Source organism: Meleagris gallopavo, chromosome 4 (genome assembly GCF_000146605.3).
Source record: "Meleagris gallopavo isolate NT-WF06-2002-E0010 breed Aviagen turkey brand Nicholas breeding stock chromosome 4, Turkey_5.1, whole genome shotgun sequence".
Classification (NCBI taxonomy): Eukaryota; Metazoa; Chordata; class Aves; order Galliformes; family Phasianidae; genus Meleagris; species Meleagris gallopavo.
Window position 1 is genome coordinate 17,371,267 of NC_015014.2, and position 9,857 is coordinate 17,381,123.

General features: G+C 48.3%; 1 protein-coding gene across 1 annotated transcript; it reads left to right on the forward strand.

Annotated features, from left to right (window-relative positions):
* Positions 1-16: 16 nt before the first annotated feature.
* On the forward strand, positions 17-7,863 carry LOC100550586 (inactive tyrosine-protein kinase PRAG1-like). The gene is made up of 3 exons (XM_010709677.3): positions 17-1,902; positions 2,000-2,380; positions 3,493-7,863. Exons 2-3 carry the CDS (start codon positions 2,096-2,098, stop codon positions 5,263-5,265), a joined length of 2,058 nt encoding a protein of 685 aa, XP_010707979.1. The 5' UTR covers positions 17-1,902; positions 2,000-2,095; the 3' UTR covers positions 5,266-7,863.
* The last annotated feature ends 1,994 nt before the right edge of the window (positions 7,864-9,857 follow it).

Consider the following 9,857-nt stretch of genomic DNA (forward strand, 5'->3'; position numbering starts at 1 on the left):
TTTTTTTCCCTCCCCCATTGCTAGCTCCCATCAGGACACTTGTTAACCACCTTCGGGTGATGCAGGAGCCATTAGAGCTGCGAACTTCCCGGCTTTCATCCCGGCGTTCAGCATCCCTGCATCGTAGCATGTTAATTTTTCTTTTCTCGGTCGGGTGGATAAAATGAATAATGGGGCGCTTGGATCCTTGCCCCCTGACTTGGTGAGCAGCCCACATCTGAAGGCAATCCCCGGCTTGATGGAGGGCTGGTTGCTGGTTGCTGCATCTGAAAGGAAACGAAGCGAGAGTGCGGTCATGTTTGAAAAGATGCGGGGTTTTGTTGTTATTGTTCTTCCCTGGCAAATAATGTGAATTTTGTAGAAGCATGAGGTGTTGAGTGTGTGTCTAAAAGTGATTGGAGTCTGTGAAATCTATGGAAAAACCTGTCTAAAACAATCTCTTCTCTGTAAAGAGTGAGACATCCTCCTATCTGATTTGTGAATCTCATTGATATCCTTTTTGTCCATTTATCAGCCTGCCCAACAACACTAGCCTGAAGGTACCTCAAGCAATAAGAGCCCCGTTAACAAGGGGGACAACTGGATTCAGCTGATGCTTTTGGGCCAGCATCTCTCCCATTTGCTTTTGTCCCCCCCCCCGGCTCTCCCCACTTTCCATCTGGGAGCCAAGTGCCCATGCTGTATCCAGAGAGGAGCAAAGTGTGACAGAAGTGCATCTGGTTCTGAAGGTGTACAGGTGCAAGGTTGTCTGTAGCCATGGTGTTGTGTCTGCATGGTGAGAGCATGGGCAGGATCAGGCAGTAAGATTTACTTTGGTGCTGTTGGTTTGGGGATGGAAAGTGCACATGCCCTTGGAGACCCTTGGAGGAATCTTGGTTTGGTTGGTTTGCAAGCACCAGCTTGCTGGCTGGGAGCTGGTGCCCTGAGGTTGGTGATGCAGGGAAGAACCCCAGAGCGACACAGGGTAATACTGTGGCAGGGCACTCACAGCAGCCAGCTGCAGTTTTCCTGGTCCAGTTGCGTTTTCTGATCTTCTCTTCCCTAATCCACTGAGCTCTGTGGGAGTCGTCTCTGAAGTATCTCCAAAGTTGTTAGCTGCAGATAGCTACTGACTGAGCACAATCAGATCTGGCCGTGCAGGGAGGGGGCACAGGAATGCAGGAATGTCTTGCTCCTGGGGCATTTCCTCCTGGGGAAGGAAGATGGGAAGGCATCCTTGTCTGTAAGTAATCCAAGAGCAAAGCCCTTCTCCCTTTGCAGACAATGAATCGTTTCAGCAAGCTGACACTGTTATTTGTGGCTCCTGGCAGAGCGGATGCAAGCTTTCTGCCAGGCACTTGCTGCAATCAGTGCCAGCCCCAGCCCTGCTGCTTGTCTGGCTGGGAGAGAAGCCTTTGTGTGCAGCTGCAGGAACCACAGTGGTGCTTCTGGATGAAGGACAGTTGTTGTCGGTCCTCTTGGTTACAGTCACCGACTCTGGTCCCTGTATCACTGAGGGGCGGTTAGTGGGCATGGTGGGGATGGGTTGGCGGTTGTGCTTGATGGTCTTAAAGTCTTTTCCAACCCTAATGATTCTATGATTTTTATCTCCATGCTTTTTTCCAGAGAGAGGATGTCACTTTGGGAAGGAAACCTTTCCCACCTGGCTCTGCTCTGCAAGGCTGTGAGCAGCTCTTCCAAGACCTCTTCCCCTTCCCCTTGATCTAAACCTTGCACGAGGCTGGTTCTGCATGCTCATTAAACAGGGAATTAAATCATGTAGGAATGCTGCTTGTTTGATGTCTTCTCTCTTGCAGAGTTATGCTTAGAAGTTGAGGCTTTTTAAGTGATTGTGTGGGCTTTAGCTAAGCTGTGAAGAAAGCCTTGTAAACAATGAGCCTTTGTGAAGAAGGCAGAATGAGTGTAATTATCACCTGTCCTACTAAAGATCTTTCCATTTCTTTTTTTCTTTCTGTTTTGTGGATACTGAAACTAACCAGGCAGTGCTGTGCCTTTCCAGATAAGTTGGTGATCTTAAAAGCAACTGCAAAATGAACAGCGGAGGACAGTGTAGAAGACACGTTGGGCTCTTGCTCTGAGCCTCCAGGATTTGAAGATGTCTGCGTGCAGTGACTTTGTGGAACACGTGTGGAAGCCTGGCTCCTGTAAAAACTGCTTCAACCCAAAGAGTTCCCATCGGCTGCAAACACCCCCAGACGTGGGAGCGTGTGGCGTGATCCCGAATGGAGGTAGGAGCAAGCCCGAGAGCTCAGCGTTGGAAGACGAAAGCATAAATACCTCTGTGTTCTCCAAGCCAACCATTGCTGTGAAGCCAACTATGATCAACTCAGATGTTTCTGACACGTGGGCGGATGTGAATATGAATTCAGATCTGTCACAGGTAATGATTAATCCAGTCAAAGCATGACTTCCCGTTACTTACCTCCACTCAGGAACACTAGGAGGATCTGATAAAACCGTTTCATTCTCACTGCTTTTCCTTTTGCTCTTGACTCAGGTTTATAGAGCTGTATTGGTTTCCCAAATTGTCTTTGGCTAAAGCTGAATTAAACGTTGCTTGTGAGTGCAAAGGAGCTTAAAAACATGCGTAGGAACTTAAATGAGCACGTGGGTTAGTTACTTTCCTAGAAAAAGATACTGGAAAGAAGTCCTTGGGCTGCAGCTGAGTGTCACCCTGCAGGCACACGTGAGGTGTGGGGATGGTCCCCTCCTGCCTCAGAATCTTCTTCTGCTCTCAGGCCAAGAGCAGAGCCTGGTGTCCTGGGAGGCCTGACTGCCTTGTGGATAGCTACTGATATGGAGGAACAGGGCTGCTGCAGCCTGGCCATGGGTTGGCAGGTACTACACATCCAGTATGATCTTCTTGTTTTTTCCTTGACTTTCCATCCTAAGAACTGAGGTGATTTAAGCCTGCCAGTCTTGAGACAGAGGAACTTTAGTGAATTTTTTCCCTCACTTCTGGGAAGCAATGCTGTGAGATCCAATTGGTGTAAATCTCTCTCAGGTGAAGAGATTTCAGATACATTTCTCTTCCTACTCCCCAGTCCCTCCTGCTGGGTGTCACCAAGCTGCTGTCACAGGACAATCTGTGACAGTCTATGAGTGTCTGTGCTCCAGAGAGTTTGGCTCTGGAGCAGCGGTGTGAAATGAAGCGAAAATAGCAGAGGAAAGCGCAAATACTCCTTCCCTCTCTGAATCTTTAATTGCATGGTGACTCACAGACAGGATGACAGGTTGGACATGTTTCTGGCAGTGAACCCGTACAAAGAGAAAGGAGGATGCCTTTTTCCAGTGCATTGCCATTGTTGGTAATGCAAGTGGTGCGGGAAACAGGACAAGTAGGAAAGCCTCGCAGGAGATATCAGTGGGGTGAGCACAGCACAGAACAGGCTGCGAATGCTGGTAAACTTTCTTGTGGATTCTTTTTTCTTGTGTTGCTTTCTCTTTCATTTTGCTGTGCTGATAGCACGCTTGTCTCTTTGGCCTGCGCAGGTCGGCTGGGGAATGGTTTCCGGTAAACACCTCCTTCTGAAGTCAGGCGACTCACAGCGGATCTGCCTCGATGGATTTGGAGCCAGCGGCGTGAGAAAACCCTTCCTGCACAGCCCACCACGTGACTGCCTGTCCTGCTGCACGCCCAGCTATTCCATGGTGGGCCTGCGCGGCCTGGAGAGCCACGTGGAGAGGAACGTCTCCATCCACAGCTTGGTGCTGGTAGGCGAGGTGGGCAAGCAAGAGGAGAGAGCCAAGGAGAAGTCTGCCCTGCCACATCGACCTCTCTGTCCTAATCTGGGGGACAGAGGTGTTGTGAGCTCTGGCAGAAACTCTTCACCCTCAGAGGGTGACTGTGGCCGCCTCTGCTCTGGCGTCGAAGGGGAAGGGGGAGAGTACTGTTCGATTGCAGAGTCCCACAGAGAGAGCCCGGCTCCCCGCAGCTGGAGGCAGAGGGATGCTGTGGAGCTCTCCAGGCTGAGTAGCAGGGCGGTGAAGTTCAGTGAGGAGGAGCACAGGGCTGTGAACGTGGCCTTCTGCATAGCGAAAGAGCAGAGCGATCTGCTCCCCTACACCCTGTGTGCAGAGAGTAAAAAGCTGACCCGTCAGTCTGACTCTGTTGCCCTACCTGAGAGCAGCAGCAAGATGGCTGCCTCTGCACCGTGCCGGGAGAAGGATGACTTGCCTCTCCCCAGAGACATGGATGGAGGCTCCAGGCCTGAGGGACTGAACGCTCCCCAGCAGGCCTTGGTGGAGCCGCAGCGTGCCCGGCTCACTGAGCCACCCCGTGGGGATCCCATCTATGCAGAGAGCACCAAGAGAAAGAAAGCCCAGCTGAAGGGGGTTGGCGGATGTGTGGACGCAGAGAAGCTGGCCAGTAGCAAGGAGCAGGCCGATGGCACGTGGAGGGATGGGAGCTGGCTGCTGGGTGCTGAAAAGGAGCAGCAGGACTCTACAGCCCAAGTGGCAGCAAAGATAACGATTATGGCTGCGCACACGGAGGATGACCACAAGACAATATTTCTCAGCAGCCCTGACTCTGCTGTGGGTGTTCAGTGGCCATGTGTCAGCCCTGCTTCCCACCCTGATTTTGGGACTTCATCACCCACTGTCGAGCCTGGAGAGACTTTTCAAGCATCTGGAAGTGAAAATGCCCCAAGGTTTCACTTGGCAGCTCCTACCAAAAACACAGTTATGGAGAGCCCAGCCATCCCCCCAAAGATGTCCAAAAACAGCCAGCAGGGCAGTGAGGGGAGCCATGTACTCCCAGTCAGTTCCGCTGTGACAAAGCTTGGTGACACCAGTAGCCAGGATGGAGCTGGGGCTCAGCTGCTGCCAAAGAACTGTGCGGATATAGGTACCTTCAGGACATCATCTTCTCCGTGCACTCATGTTAATGGGATTTCTGTGGAAGAGTCCAGCAGAGGCCTGGCAGGCTCACCCTATGACAGGAGGCAGAAATACTACACCCCTACGTGGGCCAAGCAGTGCCGGATAGAGGAAGAGGAGGAAGAAGAGGAAGAGCAGGAGCTCTCAACCCACCAGTGGACAATGGGAGCTGAGAATGGAAGAACTGGCGCTGACCTTGTGGAAGACTGCCCAGTGCTGGAGAGTCAGGCTGGGATCAGCAAGTCATTGTCTTTCTCCTTTGACTTCCCTAAGGACAAGAGCAATGGGGTGGAGTTTGCACCACCACCACCGCCACCAAAAAAGCAGTCCAGGTACAGCCCCATGAGTGTGTGTGTGACTGCTAAGCTTTTGCAATCGCAGTGATTTCTGTAGGGCTTGGTTGACCAGCAGGCAATTATTGTTCTTTTTTCTTCCCTTTCTGAGATGGATTTTCAGGAGTACAGGAGATGATGGCATAGCTGAAAAACTGTCAGATATTTGCAAACCCTGGTCTTTCTTGGCTGTAAATGGCTGCTCTGGGTCACAAGTGAGAGCAAGGTGCATTCATTGGACCCCTCTACTGCTTCCCACGTCAGTTTGGTTCTGTCTCAGCAGAAATCCTTAGTATTGAGTACAACCTAAACCTGAGGTTACAAGCTCATCTTATAGGTGGCAATGGGCAGCTTCCTTGGTGCTTGTAGCAAGGGCCTCTGAAATCCTAGTTTTGAATTTGGCTCTAACATCTTTTTTGCTTTAAAGGTTAACACTTGAAGCTGTACTTTCCCAGGGAGGGCTCCCTGCCTGCAAGCAAGTAATTGGAGTTGTCTACCATGTGTTTATGATATGTGGAGCCACCTGGCTTCAGGGAGCCTTCCCTTTGCTAGAGCTCTCCTGGGATTCAGGCTTGTGGGCAGGGTGACATTAGGCACCACAAAATGTGTGCAGGAAAGCTGTCCATCTGGGAAGGAAGTCACTCTGCTAAGTACTTAATATAGCAGACTTCTGATACTTATGCTTCCACAGTTGTATTAAAAAAAAACAAAACAAAAAACAAACAAAAACAAACAACAAAACAATAACAACAAAAAACCACCCAGGGAATAATTAAAAAAATCCTTTCTGTACAATTAATGAATTAGGCTGTCTGATCACAGGGGACTGGGATATTTCACATTCCGCGGGTGTTCTGCATTTGCTTTATTGCGTAATTCAGTTTTGTTACCTGAAACTGTGCACTGCACAGTGGATTTGACTCCAGCTCCTTGGTTTAAAAGTTGAGCATTTGGAAAACTTGCTCATGGGGCCTGCAGTCAGGGTTGTATGTGGTCAACAACATCCTTTAGGCTGTGACAGTGTTAGGGTTGGTTTGCTCTCATACCAGATTTTCAAGGTCTGGCTAACGGAGGGAACTTTAAATTGATTTGAATTTCCTTTTAACAAAGCATTTTCAAATGGTTTAAAATGACTAAGTAGTGAACAAATCGGGTTTCTTGAGGGAAAGGGACAAGATGAAAAATAGGCTTTAGTTCTTAGTGCTGGTTTTTCTGCTGCAGTGCTACATGGTGCCTGATGAAGCCTGAAGGTAAAGAAAAGGTCCACATACATGTGAGCACACAGATGAGCTTTATTGCCTTTAGAATCAGCGATGGCACTGAGATTTTCTTTAGCTTTGATCCTACGAACCTTATTTCACAGCTGCTGCCACTGGATGCCTTCTATCAGCTTGTGCTTGAGGTTGGTTGTGTTAGCCTTGTGAGATGCTGAGGTCCAGTAGAGCTCTGATGATGTGGTGCTGTTGAGTGATCACCTAGGAAATGCCGACTTACCTGCCAACAGTCCTCTAACACCTGATTTTCCCTGCAGAGCAGAGGTCACTACGGAGGCCAGAAGAGTGGTGGCCCTGACAGTCAGTGGTTCACACCCCAGCAGTGCCATCCACTTGAACTGCTAGGAATTGTGATCTGTCCTTGTGGGTCTGGAGCATTTTCTGCTCCTTGGAAGGGTTGTGTCAGGCCCAGTCCACACCAATTCTAACAGTTGATTCTGAGTCATCTTGAAAGCATCTGTGTGCTAGAAAGAGGACAGGGAAAGTCAGGACAGGGTATGTGTGGAATCCATGGCCGGCATCTTTTGTAGAGCTATGGAACATGCTATCCGGTTGAGGTAGGTGCTGGCATTGCTCTTATCCCCATTGCTGTAGGCAATACATGCAGCTGCCTCCCAAAACCTTGATGCCTGCAGCTGAGCCTTGGGATGCCTTACTCAAAGAGCACCACTCCCTGGTTACCAAGGCCCTGCGTGGCTCTGTGGCCTAAGGAGTGATACGATCGCAATGGCGGGCTTCACAAGCCATGCAAACACAGACAGCTGTTTTGTTTGTTTGCTTTGAGCGTGCTCTTGTTTTCATCTCCAGCTTGCTTTCTCTGAGCGTGTTGATGCAGGATCCAGGGTGTTGTTACCTGTGTGTGTCAGTGGGAGGGATGCCTACGTGCACAGCTAGTTAAAACCACCATAGCAGGATTGTGTTACCTGTGCAGCCATTGCTGGCAGCTTTAACTCGTAGTAGGATTTGCGTAGTGCTGGTGGAACATCTCTGGTGTTCTTGGGCGACGTGCCTGAAAGAGGAAGGAGATCTTGCGCACATGGTGACTGTGAGGCAAGTTTCTACTCTCCTAGGCCTGGGCAGCATGTGGGCATGTGCTTTTCCATAATGGACGAGCCACCACTGTTACGGTTATGCTGATGTAGTCCCTCACAGAGACAGGATGTGCCAGCCCAAGACATCCTCTGGTGGGACAGCTGTGAAGGTCCCTTCACCAGATGAGTGTAGATGAGGCCAGGGCAGGCTGAGTGCAGTTTCAGGGGAGGTGTGTAACCATCTTTTTTCCTCCTAGATCTTAAGCTGTAACAATTCAATATTTCTTTCCTGACTAAACTGAATTGATTATTTTAAAGAAAATTTACATGTATTTCAAATTTGAGAAAGAAGAGAATATGCAGCATGTTAAAATTCTTTTTTTTGGTTCCTCTTAGCTCTAACAATGAAAAGGAGGAAAAAACTTACGGTGCAAGGCACTGGTGAGACTCCAGATTTGTTGTAAGCTCATCTGTACCTATTTCATCCTTCTGTTTCTTCATACAGTTCTTGTTTGAAAGATTGCAGATATTTAAAGCTTGAAACTGAATAGAAAATGAGTCAAACTACAAAAGGAAAGAGATTGGAAAAGGGAAATGGCAGCTGGCCTTCTTCCAAGAGCCAGGGTAGTTGGCTATGGAAAGGGCTCACTAGAAGATCTAGGATCCTCAGGACTTAAATGTGCAGTGATGGTTTTAAATGTACTTTGGTGATAAATTTGTGATAAAATTGTGGCATTCAGTTATTCTGCACAAGGAATGAGTCCTTGTTGAAATTTATGCCTATGTTATGCAGAGGTTTAGGCAAAGTGATCCTAATGGTTCCTTCCAGCATATAACCCTTGACTGTTAATCTATTTTATGTGCCTCTAAAACAAAGGAAATGGCACTGCTGTTTTCATAGTAATTAGTGCCACCTTCAAAGTGCAGTGCTTTAGATACCTTCTGGACTTTGAAGAACATGCTCACCTCAGGCAGTAAATGTATGCAGCTTGGCACGTCATGAAATCCACCACCAAAGAAAGGACAAATGAGCTTGAGATGTACTGAGATTGCATGTTATAGTGCTGCTGTCCAGGATGCAAAAACTGGGGAATAGGGAATTGGAGGGGTTGCCTGAGTATGCCAGGATGTCGTGTGGAGGATGTTGAATAATTCAAGTGCGTTTAAAGCTGCCAGAGTAATTAGGGAAGCTGGAAATCCTGTCTTGTTAGATTATTAGATTGAGAGCTGACTCTTTTGTGACCTGCTCTTTATGCACTCTCGCTTGAGGGTGCTGCTCTTTAAGCTACCACTTAAGGTGCTGAGCACAGATTTGGGAAATGGAGGTAAATTAGGTAGAGGCTGTAGTGTTTAAAATTAGTTCCTGCTCTTTATTTTCAGTATCTTTAGATAGAAAAGGCAAGAGAGAGAGCAGTAACCTATGCCCTTGATATGAATGAAAACTACAAAGGAGAGAAAGTTGGGGTTAGCAGTAAATCAGGATCCTATAGGCTGTTGCAGTGAGCAATAGCTCAGCTAATTTTATTGAAATGAGACAGTTTGGCCACAGCAAGCACTATCAGTAGTTCTTTGGTACAGCAATCAGTATTTAACCTGGGCGTGCTGCAAGGCTGCGTGTTGAGCAGCTCCTAGGAAAGGAGGGAGATGTGAAACTGGACTATTTCCAGGCTGTATAAGCTGGCCTGCTGTAGCATCTGAAACAAGAGCAGGATGTCGCTTAAGCGGCAAGCAATTTCTATTTCGGTGTGCCTATTCAGGAACTGCATTTTACATAAGTCACAGCCGTACAGAAAGGAAATGGGGCTCTCTGTACGTATGACTTCAGCGCTGGGCTCGGCAAACACGCAGCCAGGAGGGTGCTGGCGGCGGCCGTGTTGTGCCCAGGTTGCTGGGAGGAATAGGTGCGGCTGCGCGCGGCGGACCTTGCACCGCTGAGCAAAGTCTCATCACTGCCTGAGTGCGGGAATGGTAAGGCAGCGCCGTGGATCTGTGCTTAAGTGATGGGACGGAAACTGGAATGCATCAACTTTTCTTTTATGTGCGTGTGTGGTGTGTGTGGATGGGGGGAGGAACGTGTTAAAAAACTTCTCATCTGTGCAAATCAAGACCAGCTCTCTCCTAAAATCTTTCTTTTTTTTATGGATTCAAATGCTTCCTTGATTCTCAAGTGCGTGGGTGGGTACCCCTCCATCTATTTCCCCACGTTACTAAAAGCTGAGCTTCTGAGCAATGCAGTTATGGGATGAATTTGAATAGTTTACGTATCCGTATATATGTGTACATATATATGTGTGTGTGTGTGTATATTTATGTATAGTTTTAAAATTAAAAAAAAAAAA